At 41.2% G+C, this 22,838-nt stretch overlaps 1 protein-coding gene across 1 annotated transcript; it reads right to left on the reverse strand.

The window, feature by feature from the left end:
- Positions 1-765: 765 nt before the first annotated feature.
- Positions 766-20,953, reverse strand: LOC140248275 (ATPase family AAA domain-containing protein 2-like). Its single transcript, XM_072328898.1, has 25 exons — positions 20,817-20,953; positions 20,413-20,512; positions 19,065-19,142; positions 18,226-18,336; positions 17,311-17,362; positions 16,601-16,705; positions 15,890-15,998; positions 15,583-15,698; positions 14,089-14,263; positions 13,371-13,459; positions 12,466-12,625; positions 11,730-11,820; positions 11,010-11,324; positions 9,897-10,023; positions 8,830-9,013; positions 8,161-8,346; positions 6,996-7,131; positions 6,653-6,849; positions 5,335-5,494; positions 4,875-4,997; positions 4,637-4,783; positions 3,321-3,716; positions 2,504-2,634; positions 2,169-2,297; positions 766-2,042 (listed from the first exon to the last, which is right to left on the reverse strand). Exons 3-25 carry the CDS (start codon positions 19,129-19,131, stop codon positions 2,004-2,006), a joined length of 3,345 nt encoding a protein of 1,114 aa, XP_072184999.1. The 5' UTR covers positions 19,132-19,142; positions 20,413-20,512; positions 20,817-20,953; the 3' UTR covers positions 766-2,003.
- Positions 20,954-22,838: the final 1,885 nt, after the last annotated feature.

Here is a 22,838-nt window from a genome sequence, read left to right on the forward strand (position 1 = left end):
GCCGCCCGCGGCGCCCACTCGCATCCTCCCGGCGCCTCGCTGCCCCGGGCCGGCCGCGCGGGGAGAACGGGCAGCGGCGGCCGTGCCTCTGCCTCCCTCACAGGGAGCGAGGGCGGAGCCGCTCGCCGCCGCCCCGCCCGTCAGCGGCGGACACCCGGCGGAGGCCGCTCCGGGAGTTCAGCTCCACACCTTCCCTTCATGCGCACTGCCAGATCACACGCCGTTAGAGCAGATGAGGTTGCCCCTCTGCTGCCATCTGTCACACGACAACGTGGATCAGAATAGCGGTCGGCACGTTCAACATCCACTGCTGGGCCACCAACACCTGCCTCTCATTGGCCAACAGTATATTTGGGTGAGAGGAATGCTGCTGGTTCCTCCTTCCCAGTCACTCCTTGGATGCCAGATGGTGGGAAGGGATGAGGAGAACCTGGGAAGCACAGCATGAGCACCTCAGAGACTTGGAGATAAGACTGGGGACTGCTCTGCTCTACCTCCATTCTGAAGACTAGATAAATCCACTCTAAAGCAGATGAGGGGAAACCGCATGTACACCCCAATCAAATCTGTGATACTAACCAAGCTGCAGAACAAGTCCGGGAAAAGCAAAGTTGACTCCATTAGTACATTTCCAATGTAACAAATACTGAGGTGCATTTTTCATGTACGCTTTTCTTCCTGGAATGGCATTTGCCATTGCCACATAAGCAATATACCATAAACAAGGTGAGCTGCTCATATAAACAGCACGAGTCTGAAGACCTTTATTAAGAACTTTAATGAATAGAAAGAAACAAACAGACATTCATTTCTCATTCATCCAAACAATGCAGATGGAAAAAAAAAATCCCACAGATGAGAAATACTGGGACATGGTAATAAGAAACAAGAAAACATACATAAGAAAACACGCTCAGGGATCACTCCCCGTTAGGCATTCAGTGCCATGGCAGCAACAGATACTGCTACGTACTTGGTCATTATGTAATTAGGCTCATGTAAAAAATGGTCACGTTACTTTTCTCCCCTGGTTTGCAGAGGAATCTACCTCCGAAACAGAGTCTTGCTCTGATATTACTTACATAAATTCCCGGTGAAATATAGTTAATTTTAAGAAGTAGACAAATAGAATTCTCTCTTCGTCGCTTAAGAAAGTTATTTACAAATTTAATTCAACTCAAAGGCACCATCCGCGCAACTAATAATTTATATTAAATTAATAAATAGTAAAATACTACTTTCCAGTATAAAGATTGTCTCCGTTAGAAGCCAGACCAAGCATCGCCTCAGGAAGTTTCCACAGCAAACCTGACCCTGCCTCAAGCTGGGATTTTCAGTGTTGAAAATACAACACCGCAAAAAAATTCTTCGTGGTAGAATTTTCTCCCACCTTCTTTCTTTAGGTCGTTAATTCCAGGGCAGCCGCTTGAGATGCTGTCAGGCAATTAAACAACACATCTCCGAACTGCACTATGAGTTTCCTAAAGGAATTAGATTTGATGTGTCAGAATCAGAGTTGCTTTAAAGCCCCTTACATACCATGCTGTACAACAGATATCACCAGAGACTTCTGCTGAAGAAAAAAATACATATCTGGGAAAGGAGGATAAAAGCTTATCAATTCATCCATTGTTTTCTTTTAGGAAGAGGCACTGGAAGCATCTGGAAGACATTCGCATCTACACTGAGACAAAGGCACTGCCTGCAGCACTTCACAAAGCACACGACACAAGGCTAAGGTGCTGTATTGGAGGGGACAGCTGAACATACTGAGCTCAAAAGACCGTACTCCTCCTGTCCGAGCTCACTATTCATCACAGAACATCAACAAATACGGGGAAAGAATACAAAATAGAAGCCTTTAAAAAGAGTTTCTGAACTTTAAAAATATATCAAGATAAATTTATTTCATATACGCAAAGTCCTAAATTACACACAAAAACAACAGAAGACTATGCAATGAAAACAACTTAGCAGAACAGAAATCTATAGCATGTTGTGGATCATACTGGTGCTAAGGCTTTAATTTCTTTCTTCAGTACCTAAGGAGAAAAAAAACCAACAGAAAAAATACTATTAGTAAGCAGAAATAAAACTGATAAACACGTTCTACTTTTCCACAAAATGAATAAAGAATTCACAATGACATGCTGTAAGACCAAAATTACCTTCAGTAATGCACTTTTGTCATAATCTTCCCGATGCTGATAAATACACTGACTAATTCTAGCATATAGTTTTTCAAAACGAAATATATCAGCTCCCTCCGTCAGCTCGGTGACCATATCCAACAGTTGCTGAGGAAAAAAAGGAAAAAATACAAGTTTAGAACAGCAAGAGATCCTTGGCACGCTTGTCTTTGGAAGCTTAGCAGTAATGTTTATAAGCGATAGTACTAACAGGCCGTCAGTGGGTTGTTTTAAGGTAAAAGGGCTGGCTGAAATTGTACATATAGCAAAAGTATGTCCCATCCCAGAATTTAAGAATCTGAAATCAGGCATACTTGGAGCTCACGGCAATCCACCATCACTACAGCAGCTGACTCTGTCACAATGTCCATCACTCTCTGAGCACTCGTCTGCCTCTGTTCTGCCTGAGAACGTCTCTCACGAGTCATGCGAAGTACCCAAGCATCTGGAATGACATAAATTTCCTGTCAGGGTTTCTGTTGATCTGGAACACGGTGTCCGTGAAGGGTCCTGTACTGGGATTCAATCGCCCTCTACAAATACAGACACAGCACTGTTACAGCTCCTTCACTGAGCAACACTTGGCTTCTATCTTCTTTCCAGGTAAAGTCAGTCCTCTGCAAAAAGGAGGAACTCGGAGCAAAAAGAGCACTAGAGAATATAGAAGGATAAAAGAGGGAAAAGAAACAGTCGTCTTGTCATTACAACACTTCGTGCTACTCCAGAAAGAATTCAGGTTAGGAAACATCTGACACTGCAAACATTAGGACATGAGTCTTCTACACCACGTGCTACTCTGGATCCACACACCTTGAGGGGCAGTTTCCTTATCTTACACTGCTCATTACTGGAAAGTTCCTCGTACAACAAAAGAATGTCGATGGATGCTGTTTTTCAGTTAGGAACCATTAGAAAGACAGACATCAGAACAACAACAAAGAAGAGCAGCTACAGAAAAATTGGAGCTTGGCTTATATAATCCCCTGGGCTACATCACTACTGAAGGTACTGCGGATTCTCAAGAGATGGAACACAAAAAATAGAATGAATTCCAAGGCTGAAGCTAATAAATAATATAATCCTCGGCAGACGGAATACGGAACTAAGTGTCCTGTTGCACATTTCACGTACCATTTGCCTCTTGCTCTCCAGAGCCGTCTGGTTTTTGGCAAACAGAAACGTCACTTTCCCTTCTCAGGCCCGATTGTCCAGGCAGCCCGACACTCTCCTTATCATCAGCAGATGCATCCATATCAAAAAGCTTTTCGGATCCAGCTTTCTTCTCATTGCTGTTTGTCTGTCGTTCCTGAAGAACGGTATCACTTTCTTCCCGAATAGAATCGTGTGAGGATTGGAATTCAGTCTGATCTGTGTTAGAAATACAGCTTGCTGGAAAATCTTCTCCATTGCTCTCATTTAGGTCATCTCTGGGAACTGTATTCTCTTTGTTGAGCTGAACACTCCTTTTTCTCTTTGCTGCAGTGGATGAAGAGCATTTGTTTCTTCTGCGTTTCCTTTTTGATGCATCTACAAAGAAACAGCAGGAAAAGTAAACCAAAAGATTACCAAGAGAATTCATTCCAAATCCATCATCTTCATTTTACTTTACAAGGAAAACAGTCAGAAGAATTGAAGCACAGTTGTCCTTCTCCCTGTGTTCAGAAAGGATGTAAAGTTAACAGAGTCCATTTGCTATTAAAAAGTCAACTGCATAATCTCATTCACAAAACAGTCATCTTGTAGACGTTACAGGTAGATGATTATTCCTACAAAGCAAGGTAAGACATTTACTATCTTATGACACGAATAACATAGATGAACAGCCAGAAAGCTTTTAAACCTGCTATCAAGCTGTGGTCTTTGAACTGCGCAAAGCATGAATGAAGTCAGTGGCCAAGATTCCCACTCACCCGTGAGACCAGGAATCTTTACAACATGTCATGTGTTTCAATGGAAAGAAGCCAAAGCCTCGTCATGCCCTACTCAAAGGAGCAGGAAGAAATAACGGCTGTTCCCTTTTCATCACTATTTTTATAGCTAATCGGTTTTTCTTCACTTTCACCCTTCAGCTGGAAATAGCAGTAAAGAGGCAGCAAATACTTCAGCGTTCTGGGGACAGAAGGGAAGGGGAAGATGCTCTTTCATATAACTGAGAAATAGTTGAGCATTCAGAAATCATGATACTAAGAATTAACAATTTAGGAGCCCTTCAGCGTCAGCTGAGCCATCAAGGCCAGTGTTTTAGGCTGGTAAACCAACTTCTTACTTGAACTTGAATTCATAGACAAACTGAATGGACGACCTCTGAATTTATTCACTTTCTGAAGTCAATTCAAAAACATTAAACCACCGGCATGGTCGGTTTCTCTTTTTATGTCACAATAACACAGGAGATATCAATGACATTAGCAAGTTCACCCAGGAAGTCCGAGTAAATTGCAACTTGCCATTGGAGAGCGGTGTACTGGCATCTACAGGTGCCACTGTCATCTTTGTTTTCTCACTGCCCTTTGCATCTGATTTCCTATATCCAGGAGCAGAGTTTTCCTTTCCTACTGTGTAGAAAGCTGGAGCGTACCTTGAAGAGATGCAACCTTGCAATGAAGAACAGAAAGAAGTTTATCTTGCATTTTCAGTTGCAAATACAGAGACAAGACTTAAAATGCTGAGCCTCACAACACGTACCTCTTTTCTTACGAGATGCTTTAATTACTTCACAGAGTTGTTCAAAGTCTTCATCTATTTCTCCCTTCACAATGGAATACGCGGTGTCTTTCAAACTACAAGCTCTGTGTCTAACGAGACGATCTGCAATTTTACAGGCAGGATTTAGTCTTTTCTACCAGGCACTGAAACTCTTCTGATCACACAGAAAAACGTTGCTCTGCACTGGTAGTTTCTGAAAGAGCATCTCAGGGAACATTTTTAGTGTAACAATAGGAAAGCTAAATTTCAAAGCAAAAACACTAGTTAAATGATTAATATTTACATTAACATTTACATCCCACATGCAAGTGGTTGAGCTCTATTAGATTTACAACCCGGCAAGCAATGCTGTCAGTGGATGTTGAAAAGGATCTGATGCAAGGCACACACACCGTTCATCCATCTGTGCATTTCACAAAGATCAAAAGTGCTAACTCACCTCCAGGGTCTTTATCCGGGTTGTATTCTAAAGCATTACTACAGATGAGGTCGATATCTTTCAGAAAATCTCCCGCACTCAGGTATTGGTGCAAGTCAATCTTAGATAAAACTGTTGAAAGATCCATTGGCTGTTTAATAACTGTGTCATAGTCGGGCACCTACAAATGAAACAGAAGCGTTCAGAGGGTTTATTGGACTCACACGTCATCTACCAAAATTCTGTATTTTAAACACTTTAATTAAAGTGCCTTCTTAAAAGCCCCAAATATTTGCGACATCAGAGATACTGAAATTAACCAGTAATCTGCTGGAAATGGGAGGGCTCTTTGCAACTTGCTAGAAGGGGAATAAAGAAACAGGAATGTCAGAAGCACACAGATAGTACAAAACAGACAGCCACGGTGGATTCATTTCACTTTGCCTCAGAAAAATCACAGCAAAGATGACTAAGGAAGTCACCCAACATTCTCTTTGTTGCTGGCAACGAGAGAAAGGCTGCATGAATTGCACCTTTGAAATGCCAACGCTGGGCATCTACTTCAGCACGAGATAACTGGACCCAGAGGCGCGGGCTGCTTTACTCAGACTGTAAGAGGAGCCTAATGACTAGCTGAGATGAGGGCATCTATAGTTGTTTAGAGTATTCACCCCTCTGGAACCTAGGGGAAAAGCAAAAGACAAGTCAGCAGATCCCTAAGAGAACAGGACTTTGCTGGTACACAGCTATATGAAAATTACAGCTGACTTGTAATGATACACCCCTGGTTTAGACTTATTCAGCACATTAAAGGAGAAAAGACCTAAGAAGTACACGGGAGAAAGACTAAACCACTCAATGCTTATGGATGATCCCATGCTGAGCATCCCCAGAGAAAACAGAGAATAGAACCTCAACATTTATTTTACAAACTGCTGCTTCTACCCCTGTTCCCACAGAAACATCGGGCAGTCCACAAAAGCACTTTAGGCCTTAGTAAAATACTCCTATGAACAAAGTTTGTGATTATAAAGAAAGATGCCTCTATGTTTTCCAGAGCTACAGCATGCCTTATCAAAAGTCTTTTCAAGAGCAAACCGTGTTGGCTTTTGGTCTGATGTTTTAGAACAAAAACAGAGCTCTGAGTGAGTATTCAAACAACAGACAGCTGAGAGCCTCGAGGAAACAGCAAAGGTAAAAGCTCTTCTTGCTTCTCATTACATTGCTAAGATCACAGTCCTAAAAACAAAGAGAACCCTTCCTCCACATAGCTCACAAACACTGAGAAATGATAATGCACACACGCATGAAATGGCATTAGAGACCAATGTCACTTTACCTCCTCTGGGTCAACAGGCTTGGTAAAGGCCCTGAAACGTCTGTCGGTGGCGAGTCTGTGAGTGACGTCCCTCAAGAAAATTCGAAGTTCACGCAAGGTGTCTTCCTCCTGCTCCTCCAGAGCATTCATTTCTTCCTCTGTCAGAGGTGGACGTTCAGGTGGCGGTACAACAGGCAGTGCTTCCAATGTCTGCCCTGCTTCAATTCATCAGACAATTTTAGCCAAAGTCAAGTACTCAAATACAAGCACACGCAAAAGTACTCAGAGAAAATTACCACCCAAGCAAATACTGAACAGCTAGTAACTTGCACTTAGGAAAGGTTTAGATGTAGAATGTCCTAACCTGCTCTCTTTTTGGAAGCGGGAGGTTTAGCAGCTTGGTACAAAAGCAAGTTCTCAAAAAATGTTCTTCTTTCGTCCTTTTCAGGAGGCTGGACATGGAAAACTTCTCCAAAATCACTGTCAAACAACGCTTGTACCTAAAGCATGAAGAACACTGTATGATGCACCGGGATTGCTGTGACATTCACTACCTCTAAGACCGCTCACTTTGTACCGACTTCCCTTACTGTCATTTAATTGGAACCTGCATGGTGGCTAGAGAAGGAAGGGAGAGGGTTCAGTAGACAGGAGAGAGCTTTCTGGTAAGCTTTTATTTCTGTATTTAAACAAGGTTTCCATTTGCACGCTTCTAAGGCGCAGCCCAATTTTCTATCTCCACTATCAAAAGGCAGGGAAAGAATTTCAATATTACCTTGGAAGGAATTTGTTTACCAGTACAAAAACTTTTGTGGAAACTTACGCACTTCATCACGAACACACCTAGGTAATACCATCGTCCCCTTTGAGCACTGAGATAAAGTAACCGGAGTGAAAACAGCATGTTTTTATGTGGAACACTTTAATGCAGACCCTTAGCAGTCTACAGTTACGCATGTACGCTTACTGAAGTTTATTCAGGGATACAACAAAAAACTGACTCCAAAGTTACTTAGAAAGAAGTTGGAACTTAGCTTCCAATTTTAAAGCCTTGAATCTTTAGCCCTTACAGAGAAAGAGGTGGATTTTTTTTTTTTAATAAAAGTATTTCAACCTCAATTTATTCTGAATTAAATTTCATTACTAGCGTTTTAGCCACCCTACTATGCAATGGCAGAACGTCAGATGAAACGATCTCACTGAAAATAGCTTTTTGTGCAGTCCTTGCAATGGAGGTAGCAATCTTGACAGAGTAATCTGAGTGACTGCAAGGCAGTTAGGTATCTACTATCGGAAGTAAATTTACCTTACGTGCTTGTGAGAAGAGGGGAAATGTTGGCTCAGTCATTTGACTCAGAAAACACTGGAGTTTGCTTTCAGCATTCTTATTCTAAGCAAAGTTGGAGGGATTTGTTAGGAGGCCTAAGTCATGACAGTATACGTTTCAGAAAGCACAGAACTCCAATGCCTCAAGTGCTCCTAAAACAAGAAACTGAATAAAGAGTTAAGAGAAGCATTGACAGAAATACCTCATCTGGGAGATCTGTGTGGCATACATCCGCCGTTGCAAGCAGCAAGACTGGAGCAAAAGATGGAATGTTCTGAATTAGTGATGTAAAAGTAGCTTTGACTGTAGCTCCAACGTTGTCCCACCACAGATGGATACGTGGCATATAAATTATGCTTGGTGCTGTCCGCTGCGCTTCTCGGATCAACTAGCAAAACAAAAGCTTGGATGAGACAACTCAACCATGTAGAATAGGCTGCTAATCAATAACTGAAAACCATTAACAAAAAACCCAAATGTTGGTTGCCTTACAAATATAACAACAACAAGAGATACAGAACTGCAGGATATGCAGTCTGATGCAGAGCATTCTACTGGGACCACAGAGTTCTAGAAGTAATGAAAACTACTTTCTGAATCCTACTGAGATGAGCCGGATTTCTTGCCACAAAGAAAGGTTTATTAGCAGCACCTTTCAGGTTCCTGTGGCACCCTTACTGCTAAATTTGCGATGGAAAATATGGCCACGTACAACATCCCTGTTGTTTAGGACTAGGTCAAAAAGAAAGCTGACTTTTCAGACATAAACAGAATTGCCACTAGCAATGAATTTTGCTCATTTTACAACACATCTGACTGTTTACACTTAATCAATGAGGTTGTGAGATTCAAGACTAATAATAACAGGTACCTGTGCACAAGTCTCTTCAGGCGATGACATGCTGACAAATAAAGTTGCCATGTCCAGAGTATGAATTGGAAACATTTCCAGAGCATGCAAAACTGCAGGTGCCAAGTGGGATGTCTGGCCATATTCTGCCTTTCCTACTAAGAGCAGGTGTGGCCTGCAGGATGTAGGCTGCCAGTAAGCTTTCCTAGAAAAAGAACCATAAAATAAAAATAAGAACTGATAGACACAGATGTTCAAAGTTCTATCTGGATATATTTGTGATCCCCTTCATTTTCCAGCAAGGCAACTTCTGTGACCAGGAAGTCTATCAAAACCCACGTCCTGCCAATCCCTGCCATGTCTGCTACTCACCTGGTTGTTTTAAATAACGGCTCCTAAATTGCACACGGAGACTGCCCAGCTAAACACACACAGGACAACCAGCCAGTTACCTGAGATGGGCAAGTATAGCAACTTCCTGCACGCACCAATCTGGATATCACTGCCACCCAGACACTAATCTTCATCAGGGCTCAAGCTCATCAAGCTCAGCAATAAGACTGAGAAAAAAAAGTTTGATTTGGCTGCAGTGACATAACCTAATCTCTGAGCTATGGGCTTACTTGGCTTCCATGTGACAATATCAAAAGATTAACAGAAGTTAGTCACTGATGGCAACAAAGACAGTTTGAGTTCTTGCTACACAATTTGCTACTGGTTTAACAACCCTGGAAAACAGACAGGCAAAGGATGGCTACACAAATCCATACAGGCTTTTTAAGCTGAAAGGATAGATAGCAGAGTTCCACTGTTTTGAATGTTTTGGAGAATGCCATGGAGTAAATCAACACGATCTAATAGCCTGAGGATCACTTGGCTTAGGTAAAGAAGGCTGGGTTTTACAGCTCTGAATGGGTTCTAGCAATGTACTGGATTAGAAACTCAGTACCTTCATGCTTCTTGCAAATATGTATCACCCCCTCAACACACACATTTTATTCTACTTCAACATCTACCACCCCTCACATTTATAACAGCCAAAACTCCTTAAAAAGTAGAAATTAAACGCAATTGGGACAGACATTTACCTACTAAAATCGAGGAATTTTCCCTGCGGTCTGCAATTCATTTTGTGTGTTACCAAGCCTTCAAAGATTGAGGGCAATTCATCACCTCTGTCAATTGCATCACCACTTAAGATAGAATTTAAACTGCCTGAAAGACAAAAGAGGCTCGTTATTTTTTCCTACGTAGTCTGTATCTCTTTCTCTTCAGCTTCAAAATCAGAGTCAAAACCTCTTCTTCATTTCACATCACACGCTGACTGCTATTTCCTACAGATCATCCTGCTACACACCTATGGAGGCTTCACGTCTCTGCAGTGCTGCTCCCTTAAGTGCCACAATGTGTATAAGGTATGTTTCTCTGTGGTTCATTCTATTCCCCATAGAATAAATATAATTAGGAACAATTTCGGTAGTTCTTAAAGAGCTGAAAAAAATAATCCAACAAGGCCATTACTTCCTGGAACAGGTTCCCACAGTGGAAGCATGGAGATAAGGATGTAGTGGCCACAGACTCCCTGGTCTAGGACTACTGAATCACGACAGTGACAAACCCATCTTCTAATTAAGGACCCTTATAGATCCCTGAAGGAAAAGACAACAGAAGGAAGGCAACAGAAGGGCAGGGCAATTACCAGTCCCCTTTTCTGTTCCTATTTTACCAATGCAAATTAAACTACAACTCCGCTGGGAGTAACACTAGTAGAAAATTCTCCAGAAATCAGCATGCAACTCTTCAGGGATCCCCATTAATCAGGGCTGGAATGAGCCTTAATTTCAGTCCTTCTGTCCATGGCTAAAGTTGTTAGCAACTGTCAGAAACAGGATGCTTGAGTAGAGAATGTGAAGTCCTCTCCTATGTATCGAGGCCTTCAGGACTTCCACCTCACATTTCACTTTGGCATCCAGAATAAATGCTATGCACTGTATTCCAATTATTCCCATAACAAAAGTGTGCACATGCAAATAATAGAATTCTATCACCATTATGTCTGATATGTTTGTGTACATGGACTGCACAAATCAGAAGCTTTTGCTTTGGCAAAATCATAAAGTTATTATTATACTCTCTTATTATACCTTATTACACCTCTCGCATTATACCATATAATACCTATTATACTCCTCTTATTATACCTTGCTGCTGGTCCTTCTTCAGCGCAAGCTCTGCATGTGGAAATACTCGTTGTAGGGCCTGTAAAATTTCCAAGAGCGAATTTCCTAGAAGTGGCTGCATAATAGGTGACAGCGCTCGTCCTGGTGAAGGCACAGCTCTCTGTGACGCCGGAGTGATCTTCTGCATAGCCAGAGCAAAATCTCTGGCATTTATTTCAATAGAGTTGACATCTAGTTGCAATTTCTCGCTACTCAAGTAGATCTGGGGGTAGCGTCGCCGGAGGGCACACAGAGAGGCCTCAGCACACAAAGATTTTATATCAGCACCGCAGTACCCTAAAGAAACAAAGAATTAACTGTTACATCGGTCTTGGACAAAACACAAGTCAAGGTTTCAAAGGGGCTTCATTGAATGAATTTGCGATCCCAAAAACTAGTGGGTTAACCGAGAATTTACTGCATGGTAGGGATGTTTTCTCCTGTGGCTCACTGCCTGCTAGCCAGGGCATAGGAAACAGCTGGGGGAAGACGCCCCAAACCCATTCCATTTGCTGAGACAACAACGACAACAACAAAAAGGACGGAGATGAAAGCTGCTAATTTTGACTGCTCCGAAGGCACGGCAGCTGCCTAGTGGATTGGTTCTGCAGCAAAACACAACAGTCTGGGTACTGCTGGGTACAAGCTCAGATTCCGCAGAACTCAGTCACAGTCACTAACCCATTTTGTTTTCAGTCTTACCAATGCATTCTGTAGCGAGCTCATCTATAAACGTGTCCAACAGTTTAGGGCTCCAGTCACGGGTATGAATCTTGAAAATTTCTTTTCTGGCCTGGAAACAATAAAATTGTTGCCTTTTATTTTGTCCTGTGTTTTTCCTAAAAACAGCAACAACAAAACAAAAACACTCCCTCAAAACCCTTCAAAATACTGCACACAGTTTGCTTATCTGCTACCCATCTGCTGCGGTTGACATTACAGAGGGAAGGGTAGCCATCCACAGGAACCCTGACAGGCTTGGAAGCTGGGTCCGTGTCAACCTCATAAAGTTCAGCAAGGCCAAGTGCAAGGTCCTGAATATGCTCCATCACCAGAAATGATAGAAAATTTTATGTAAGCAAAAAGTCATTGTTGAGGATGTACACCACTTCTTTCACCTTCAAGATGACAGAACTGTAGTTTACAGCCAGTTCACATTTTCATTCCTTCTTAAACACACCAGTGATGAGCAACATCCCGTGTTTCTTGACTAGTCACAGTGAAACCAAAACCATTACAGAATGAACTACTGGGTGAAACTGTCATCATATATATATACATATATTATATATATACATATACACATGCAGCAGCAGATTTGCTCTGCACAGTGTGAAATAGTGTCTCCAGATATCAGTCCTTCATGCAAGCTGGACAACTTTTTGCTCTAAAACTGGACTTTGTCACATTAGCATTAGGGTTGTATTTACTTTCTGACCTCTTTGTTCGGGAGGCCGAAGAGGAATTCACGGTCAAAACGCCCAGGTCTTCGTAATGCTGGATCAATGGAATCTAGTCGGTTGGTCGCACCAATGACGACAACCTCCCCTCTGCTATCTAACCCATCCATGAGTGCCAGAAGTGTTGATACGATGGAGCTAATAGAAAAGATACAAGTTTGTATTCACTGGTTAAATACATTTTGTTACAATCCACATGACATAGCACTGCATTCAGCTTTGGGCACCTCAATACAGAAAGGACACTGAGGTGCTGGAGTAGCTCTGAAAGCCAACAAGGCTTGTGAACAGCTCAGAAAATATGCCATATGAGAAGCAACTTAAAGAAACTGGGTTTAGGCTGGGGAAGAGAAGGCTGAGGGGAGACCTTATTGCTCTTTCCAAATACCTGAAAGGTGCTTACAGAGAGAACAGGGCTGGTCTGTTTTCACTGGAGACAGATGACAGGAGAAAAGGAAATGGCCTCAAGTTGCACCGGTGTAAGTTCAGGTTGGATATCAGGAAAAAGTTTACAGAAAGGTTGTTAAGCACTGGAAGAGTCTCCTCAGGGAGATGGTTGATGAGTCACCATCACTGGAAGTGTTTAAAACCTGTTTGGACGTGGTGCTCAGGGACATGATTTAGCAGTGGGTTGTTAAGAGTTAAGGTAGTATGGAGAGGCTGAGATTGGACTCATTTGAAGACAGTCAAAAATAGGTAAGGCAACACAGACCTTGTGCTAGTACTGGGCAAGTGAATTGTTTTCAACTGTTGCCTCAAACAATCTTAACTTGAGGAGCACCGAGTTAGAAGTTTCCAGGTGAAATTAAGGAGTAATATCAAGTGGTCATCATCTCCCCTCCCACTCCCAGCAAATCCCATGGAGACATAGAAAACATAGTACCTATGAACCTGGTCTTGCTTACTGGACCGTACGGGCGCAAGGCCATCAATTTCATCAAAGAATATTATAGAAGGTCTCATCTGGTATGCCTAGAGTGAAAAACAGTAATACTGTAAAACAGCATGACTTAAAAAGAAAATACAGAAAGACGTTATGCTTGGAATGGCACTGAAAGTAGATCTTTTAAACTAAAGTCAGGGATCTCTACTTACTGACTTGGAGGATCTGACATAAGGAACGGAAAGCACCAGTCTAAGTCAATCTATTTTGACCAGGTGACAGGAACAAATCACACCAGTACTTGTTACAGCTCTATGGCCACCATAAAGAACATTCAGAACTTAAGTCAATTACAGGTCATGGAGAAAACCTTATGAATTTAAGTAACTCTGCTTTCAGACAGCAGCTGTTTCTGTCCCATCTAAAGGCTTCATCTGGTCTCATGCAGCGTAATCTATGGCTGTTCTGGTGGGAGGGCATTTTTAAGATTCAAAAGATTTCCTCATTTAGATCTTTCCCCATTTCAAGCCCCCGATCCAGCTCCCTGACTATGGAGGCATTGCAAAAGCAAACACTGACATTCCCATTTCAGTGGGGGAACAAAAACAACAACAACCCTCATAAAGTACCCCCAGAAAAAGGATGCTTTTAATAAAGATAATCACAGAAAAATACAGTTTCAACTGGGAATAAAATATTCTGCATATTTCAATCTTACCTGATCAAATAATAAACGAAGTTGCTTTTCAGATTCACCAACCCATTTGTTTAAACAATCTGCACCTTTCTGCATAAAAAAAGCCACTCTCCTGCTCCCTTGGCTACATTCATTAGCAAGGGCACGTGCAACCAGGGTCTTTCCAGTTCCTGGTGGACCATAGAAGAGACACCCTCTGCAATAGAAACACAATTCAGATAGGAAAAAAGACATTGTGAAGTGAACCTATTTACAGCCATCATCCCCAGAACAAACAATTCCTCCTACTGAACCAAAACATTTCACGTCTAAGACATCACAAATAGCTAAAGTTGGGTTCAGGTCCTAGCAGCTTAAAGTTTCGCGTTCCTACCACATTTCCCAAGGCAGCCAAACAAATGAATAATGCAAACACTTCAGATTTACAAAACCTCTAGAAGAGAACCGTACTGCCCCAAAAGGACTTGTCTGAAACTGCTAGCAGACAAACAGGTGATTAGAGCAAACTGGGCTCAAACAAGCAACTTCTGCCCAGAAGGAGTGGTTGATAGATGAAGCACCACTTCATTCTTTAGCAATACACTGCATACTCTTTGTGTTCACAAAAGCATGGATTCGATAGCAAGACATGTTAGTAAAGCACTTCATTCTCTCTTTAAAAGCTTTAAGTTACAGGTTTCAGTCTCCTGGACCACTTGTTGCTGCTGAAAAATGAGTAAGTCTAATGCTAAACAGAACATTTAAGAAAATAATAAATGCTTATTTATTTATTTTGCATTTCAGATGAACATGACCATCAGCTAAAAATAGCACTAAATGTGCTGCAGTTTGAATGAGAACTTCGGTGAATTAGAAGTAAGGCCCTGGAAGATTCTCTTTGCATTATTTCTAATGCTTCTGAAGTTACCGAAAGCAAACAGCCTGAACTCATGTGTCCGTATACCATGACTGAGTTTTGATGACTAAGAATATATAAGGATAATCAATGAATCTGTAATAACCCAATTTCGTAATTGACAGGATTAGCTATGCAAGAAACAGGCAGCTTCTTACTTTATCCCAAGCACAACAAATACCACAACATTCTTGGTGTAAATAACAAGCGTTACAAGTGATATGTCAGGACTTCATCAAAGGTGAGAAAGAGAAGCGGGCTCTCAAGCAACAAATCACAAGTTACTTTCATTAGACAATCTCTTGCTCCTTACAAGCTAATCAAGACAACCTGTACATAAAACAGAAAACACCCCAACCCAACTTTATAACACCAAGACTCTTTTCAAGTACGTTCTCATTTTCAAACACCAGACAAGAAATCTTTACACGTGACAAGACACTGCTTTTATTTTAAACCTATATACATATTCTGGACCCCATCCATCGTAAAGAAATTATCCTTCACTTCTACTGAAACAACCCCCCACTGCTGCCAAGAAGCAAAGAAACACACTGATAACTCGGTTGAATACTCTCCTGAAAACAGCTGACTTACAATGGATGGTTTGAATCAGTTACCTTGGAGGTTGGATTTTGAATTTCTCAAACACCTCTGGATAAAGCAGTGGAAAAACAACCATTTCTTTTAAAGCTGAAATGTGGTCAGAAAGACCACCCACGGCATCGAATCGCACCTGAAGACCAAGTCAACAGAACACACCTTGTTAAAGAAGTTAGCAACTCAGCTGTCACCAAAGATCATACATCAGCAGGCAGGAAACGTTCTGGGCTATTTCTCAAGTTGCTTGACTGACAAACATAGCTGTAGATGCCCCATTATTGAAAGCCTCTACAAACACTGGCACAGCGCATTAAAACCACTTACCGAACTGTCAATTTGCATTGGTTCAACATCAGCCAGACTTTTTCCAAGTTTCATTCGATCCTTGCGAACTCCCTTCAGCTCATCCTCCCGAAAGTTTACTGGAGAACACCTGATTTCAATTAAGAAGAAAAAGCTGTCCGATTTCAATTGCAGGTACTAGATTTGTTCCTATGATGGCAAGTGAACGCAGAAGACCTTATTAATTAACATAAACTTCCTATGGAGTTAATATTCGTTTGAAGTCATACACTTGTTAACACCCATGAGTAAAGAACAGAAAGTGGACATTCCAAACACTCATCTGAAACAGTGGGTTGGGTTTTTTTGTTTGATTTTTTAAAGCAAATCTCTGCATTTATGAATATCCATGACAGTCAACATGGCACAAATCCGACTACAGCTTTAGAGCCAGTATCTCCACATGTAGAAATGATAAATGGACCTGAAAATTACAGAAGTCTGATTTTACTTAGGAAAAAAAAAATGGTGTCCCTCCCCCTGTTCTCTCTTTACAGTCAGACTGCTTACAAGTAATCAGTCTCTAAAAACTGAAGATTCAAAAGTTTGGTTACAGTCAACAGGTATGGTTAAATATGACCACAACTTAGTAACCATACAAGACTAAGAGGATAACTCTCCACAGTTCGGGAGATGCTATCTCTGCTCAAACAGATGCACCCCTCCCCATGCTGTCTAACAACAGCAACAAACCTTTTAGTCCCATTACGGCTGTGCATCCGACGCCTCTCAACGCCCTCATCCTCATCAGATGAAGATGACGAGGTGGAATTAGCACGGTGGGCTGCACATCTCAGTCTGCAAGCATTTCAACAAAAAATTAAAAAACAAATAGAATTCTCTGAACGTTTGACATTACCTGTTGTCTATCTCAGAACTCACTCTCCAACATCCATTACCTTTCCAGATCAGCGTGCTTTTATCTACCCAGTTTCAAAAGCACAATCTTCCTCAGAACAGCCAAACTAACTTTTTTCCCCCCTTGGGAAAGTATAACGTATTTTACAAAGAAAGTACATAAACAAATTGCTCATTTTGTCCAATCAACCTGACACATACACAGCTAGCTCTAATTATCCACTCTGTGAAGCAGAACCCCTTTTCACTGATGTAACTTAGGCTTCAAAAACTTCCTTCCCTCATCTATTTCCAGGAGTGCTGAACAAAACGCTCGTCATATACCTACCAACAGCATTCTCTGTGCTCTTTTTGTTTTTAATTCCAGCAAGTACCCACCTCCTCCTATCCAAAGATTGGTTTCCTTTAAAGGCTCAGATTACCACAGTGATCATCATAAGGTTACTCTGGAACCACCAACAAAATGAAAACCCTTTAAAGCTCACAGAGCAACAGAACTGAAAACACTACAGATAAATACAAGTTATCACTAGCCATGCACCCACCTGTTAGGCCGTTTCCCTGAGCTGGGAAAAAGGATCTTACGTTGTCTGGGTCCTGTTGAAAACAAAGAATTTAGAAAAATGATAAGAGCATATTTGACAGAGTAAAACAGAAGAAGATTCAGAAATGTCATCTGTTTCATCCATGTCTAATTCCAGAGGAATTTCAATTGTTTCTGTTTTTCTATCAGTGCACAGTAGAAAAACAAACGCATACCTGCCTTTAAGGTGACTCGAAAGCCATTGGAACAAGGCTACCAAGCCTGTTTAATTACAGTGATGATGGTGAGGCACTGGAAAAAGGTTGCCCAGGGTGTACCAGTGGTTGATGTCCCATTCCTGGAGACATCCAAGGCAAGGCTGGATCAGGCCCTGGACAACCCAATCTAGCTGCACATGTCCCTGTTCATTGCAGGGGAGCTGGGCAAGATGACCTTTCAAGGTCCCTTCCAACTCTAAGGATGATAACTATTATTTCAAGGACAGATAGGTCACCTTTCATTTTTAGTTCTTTACTCCCTTCACTTAAAATCAGAAAATTCTCAGATGGAAAGAAGTAAACTATTCGGTACAGAATAGTGCATTAAAGGAAAAATTGAAATACAAACTCTGAACTGCATATCAAAGAAGCACTAGAAGAACAAAGCAGAAATTCTAAAGTCATACTACAGCAGTTAGCAACTGTGCTGCTGCAAATGCAATACAGCAAAGCAAATGAAAAAGATCAGCAAGTAAGCCTTGGCACAGAAATAAAACATGCACAAGACACATGCATTTGACAACACCAGAATTTACTGACAGAATGAAGTACTACAGTATTAAAGATTTACAGTATTAAATGGTATGAGTATAACTAGATATTAATATCACTTCTGTGCAAGAAATAAACTCATACAAGAAACCATGAACATAACCTACTTTCTAAAGGAGCTTGGTAGGGCACAACAGTTTTCCTCTGGCGGAGGTGATAACGCTTTTGATTATCTTCAACATCATCATCTTCTTTACCCTCAATTCCTTCTGATGACACTAGCAAACAACAGTGCGATATTAAATTGTTAGGTACAGTTGCAAATGGTCCTAAAACAAACATGCACTACACAGGCGCCTGTTGCTTTTACTGTTACCATCACCCAAACTATACAGCAGACCTGGAAAACCTCAAAACAAATTCATGCAACACATTTCAGAAGTTCCTAATCCAAGCAGAGAAGCACACTGTATAGACAGTGTTCTCACAAACCATTAGGTTTCTTTCCATCATGCTGTTTTATAGTGAAACTCTGTCACCGTGCTTAGCTAAAAAGCAGCTCCTCTGAAAACAGCTAGTTCAGAAAGTCATTACTTGTTATTTCAATCCAGTGTTTCCTGACAAAAAGTTTTAATGTTCTACAATGGTCAGAATAACCATAGCAATCTACCTCCCATGTTCTAGCTGTGCCCAGGCCTCCCATAAGGATCATTACCCAGCACTTCCAAATTAACGTGGTCTTTTGGCACTTAACCTCATTCATCTCATTTCATACTGAGTAAGCTCCTTATTACAGGCCTCAAAAGCAGCTTCCATAGACTATCCGCTAAATACAAAAACAGACAACACCAAGTTCTGCCCAGCTGATCTTCACACTTGGGAGGAGACTTTCAAACACATCTGGCAGCCTACTTTACTTCCTGAAAATTCTTTCTCTGTTGCTCAAAACCATGAAAACGAGGCTTTCGGCTACAACATTGTAAAGAGAAAATGAAACAGAACGAACCTTCAAGCTCCTGTTGATTGTCAGGATCATCAATTCCTTCAATTTCTTTCTTATCACCGGAATACATATCAAAGTTTCCTAATGAAAAGCAACAAGAAAGATCAGTCAGAAAAGTGCACGACATCTGGCATATGCGCGCCTGCTTGCCTACACAATAATATTACCAGAGGACTCCATATGCACACACAAATACATTAACACACAAGAGGATCTAACAGGATCATGATTATGGCATGTAATTTGTAACAAGAATTTCTGAACTACCCCAGGTCATACTTTTACAGGTTAAATACTTACCTAAATACACTTCTAGTGGTTAAATGCCTAGATATACTCTATGTGCCTAGATATACTCCTATATACCTAAAAATACTCTACGTACTAGCTAATAAACCAACAACACGGCAAAAACAGGAAAAAGAAACACTTATCTAGCTATAGTAAGAAACAAAACCAAGAAAAACCCAACAACTCGCAAAGACAGGTGAGAGATGCTGCAGGTACTGCAAACAACTCTGTTTGAGTTTTGCGTTCCTAGTCAACCAGTGCTAGGGGTTCCAACTGAGGAGGGGGATTGGAACTGATGACCTCCACAGGTCCTACCCGACCTCAACCACTCTGTAACTTGAGGGAAACAAAAAGCAATTCAGATCTAAACAAAAACCAACCCCAAAGGCAAATTTTAAACACCTTAATAGTCTATGCACCTATAACTCAAACGCACAGTAGACCTTCATAATTTAATGGCATACAGTTTTGACAGTGTTGAATTTAAAGGGCTTCCAGGTCCTGAAAAGAAACACAGGAAGCCATACGCTGTCTTTTGTTAAATCTGCCAACTCTAAGAGTACTTGAATGCAATAAGAAAGAAGAGCAAGGAACGACTGAAAAACGGCTAAGTTACACAAGCAGGATGGAAAGCATCACATAATCTTTGTGTCTTCAGCCCTCAATCAGAACTTTTAATAAGACTTGGAGAGAAAACTCGAGTCCTGAAACAAGTGTTTATTTGACTGGATCTCCTTTTGAATGGATTTTTAAATCCATTCCTAAACTGTAAGCCAGTTCAGAGACTGTAGTAGAAGACATGTATTTTAGCAGCTCAGAGTTATCTCACATCTTCTGCAGATGGTATTTCTTTCACTCTTAGTGGATGCCCGTAGAGCAACTGTATTGAAAGGACAGTAAGTTCTGATTAGAGAGCAAAAATACAGTGTTTTGGAAAACGTGCGTTCTTCTTGACCAGAAGTAAATTCTTTGGAAGAGACTTATTTCAGCTAAATTACTACTAAATTACTATGCAAAATATTCAACCTATGCAAAAATGAGAAAATAAATGAGTATTTACTTCAGGATTGTCGAACACCCCAAAGTCTTCCAAGCCCCTTTTATGGCGTCTACGCAACTTCTCCATGTCATCCATTTTTTGCAACACCGCTTCTGCAGTACTAAGACAAAAAGTTGACATGTAAGAGCAAAGGTAGGCAAGTGTGCAAAGAAATTAAAATGGAACACACCTGCAGTACAACACTTTAATATGGCACGCACAAATCAGAAGTCATTGACACCAAGCCAAGTCTCTGTTGTCAAGAATGACCAAGTCCATAGGCAATACTGCATCATGTGCATCATAGAACAAAGGCTTGCTAATAAGGCTCACTTAGTAGGTTAGCAAGGAAAGAACGCTTACTTTGTTATAAGTGCATCAAAAAGAACAGACTGATTTGTAGTAGCATAACGGCTTCGTCGCACCTCCAAATCCCCATTTTCTTCACGGACTTGTTTCGCAGCTTTCGCATCAGCTCTGGTTTTCAGCGTCCTTGTGACGGAAATACGGTCAATATATGAAATATGCTCAGACAGCAAAGATGGGATTCCAGTTCTTTCACCAACGCTCTTGGAAAATGTAAAAAACAAACAGAAAACCTGAAGTGAATTTTTTCTTTAGGCGTTTTTGTCATGACCACAGCACTCTACACAAATGTTTCATAGTGAGAATCCTAGTGAGTTACAAATACTTACCTTCCTTATATTCTTTTTTGGGGTCAGATTTTGGCTTTGCCAATTGCCTACATTAAGACAGAATAAAAAGGAAGAAAAGAGTTACTATATCAGCTCCATTAAGAACTGGAAACCTCTCCACCTTTAAAATCCAGTGCTTCACAGTACATAAAGAAAAGCCTTTAGGCTACGTGTAGGACTCAGGTCCCAGATCTGTTGTGTAACATATAGACACAGTTCTACACAAACACACATTTCCTAATGTGCTGTAATGCTACAATGCAATGAAAAGTACAGCAGTAATATTGAGGTGGCAAAATTTTCAGCTGCAGCAAATAAGAACAAGCACAAACGCAGCAGCCGTGGACACAGAAATGAAGGAAATAAAGATGCTCACCCTTGGAAGGCCTCAAGAACAAAAGGATCTCCAGTGAGATACCCTTGCCTCCACTTCCAACCCTTACATGAGGGCTGGGAAGGAGTAGATCCTGGCTCCACCCCTTCCAGTCACTCAAGGGCATTGCATACACCTGAGTTGCCCTGGGTTCAGGAGAGGCCTTTCCACCAGGAGCCCCATCACTGGTTCAGGCTGTGTCTTAGCATTTTCACTACACGTGCTAATCTTGAAATCTCAAAATATGAACTTTATGTCATGAACCAAAGTGGAAGAGAGACCTCAAAAATGTTGGGAAAGGATGCATGGTTTTTGGACAAGGAGAAGACTTTCTCTCTGGACTTAAGGCAGTGACAGTCCGACAGTGACATTAACATACCCAGAGAGCTCTACAGGTTCTTACCTGTAGACTTATCATTACCAGACTCACTGGGTGCTCTTTCACTCTTGCTTTTCACTACGCACCGAACACAGACTAAGTGTATATAAATACAATACCTTCCAAAGTGTCTTCTATTAACGTTCTCACTCAATATTTCCATCCTTTTCTCCAAACTGGAATCTGAATGCAGAGTGATTTGTTTTCTTATTGGTCTCAAGCAGTGTCCATGAAAACATTCCATTTTGCCAGAGGAAAATCTCTATGAAAAGAAGGAAATAAGAAGACATTTATTGGAACCATATTTATTCGTCTGAAAAAGAAATTCTGCCTCGTTTACACAAGTTAATTCTATAACCCTCCTGTCCTGATAGTGGGCTGACCAACGGCTGGTAGACACTGAACCCACTAAAAAATTCAGAAAATGAGTAGCTTTCACAACCAAACCTCTCCTCTGTTCATCCCTTTCTTGTGGATAACGTAAGGTTAATATCTGCATTAAAAATAAACACCACCAATATTCCAGCAAAGCCTTTTGCTAAAACTTACTGTTTCACTGAGAAAAAACCCAAACAATCCACATTTTCAATTTCAAAACTGGTTCTGAGGGACAGTCCAGCCTATATGGCACTGGATATCCTAGGATCAAAACCTATGTAGAATTTTCTCTCCCATCTCTGCTCCGCTCATAACTGCATTCCGACTCAGATTTCCCAAAGGACTTCCTTCATCCACAGACCACCCCCTCAGCATTCATACATTCCTGAAGACAGTCACTAATGCTCCAGAGGATTCTTTGGCTTGCCCCTTAAATACTTCAGGATCAAATGCATGAGAAAATATTGGTAAGGTATTCTGTTGCTGTCATTTCATTTCTCTATATTGAAACGGCGTTGTGCAATTTGGTTTGTCACTAAGTATTTCAAGTATGCACAACACGCCAAAAGCCGCATCTTTGCCTGGCTGGCTCTATCCAGAGAGTTGCAGTCAATAGCTCAAT

Source organism: Excalfactoria chinensis, chromosome 2 (genome assembly GCF_039878825.1).
Source record: "Excalfactoria chinensis isolate bCotChi1 chromosome 2, bCotChi1.hap2, whole genome shotgun sequence".
Classification (NCBI taxonomy): Eukaryota; Metazoa; Chordata; class Aves; order Galliformes; family Phasianidae; genus Excalfactoria; species Excalfactoria chinensis.

Bases quoted from the DNA above. Each gene is read 5' to 3' on its own strand.
- LOC140248275 (XM_072328898.1), bottom strand. From the start codon at position 19,131: ATGTATTCCGGTGATAAGAAAGAAATTGAAGGAATTGATGATCCTGAC. The intron at 18,337-19,064 runs GTTCGTTCTGTT...GTTGTTTGCTAG, and splicing joins CAATCAACAGGAGCTTGAAG to TGTCATCAGAAGGAATTGAG. The intron at 12,626-13,370 runs GTACTATGTTTT...CTTTTCTATTAG, and splicing joins AAGCAAGACCAGGTTCATAG to CTCCATCGTATCAACACTTC.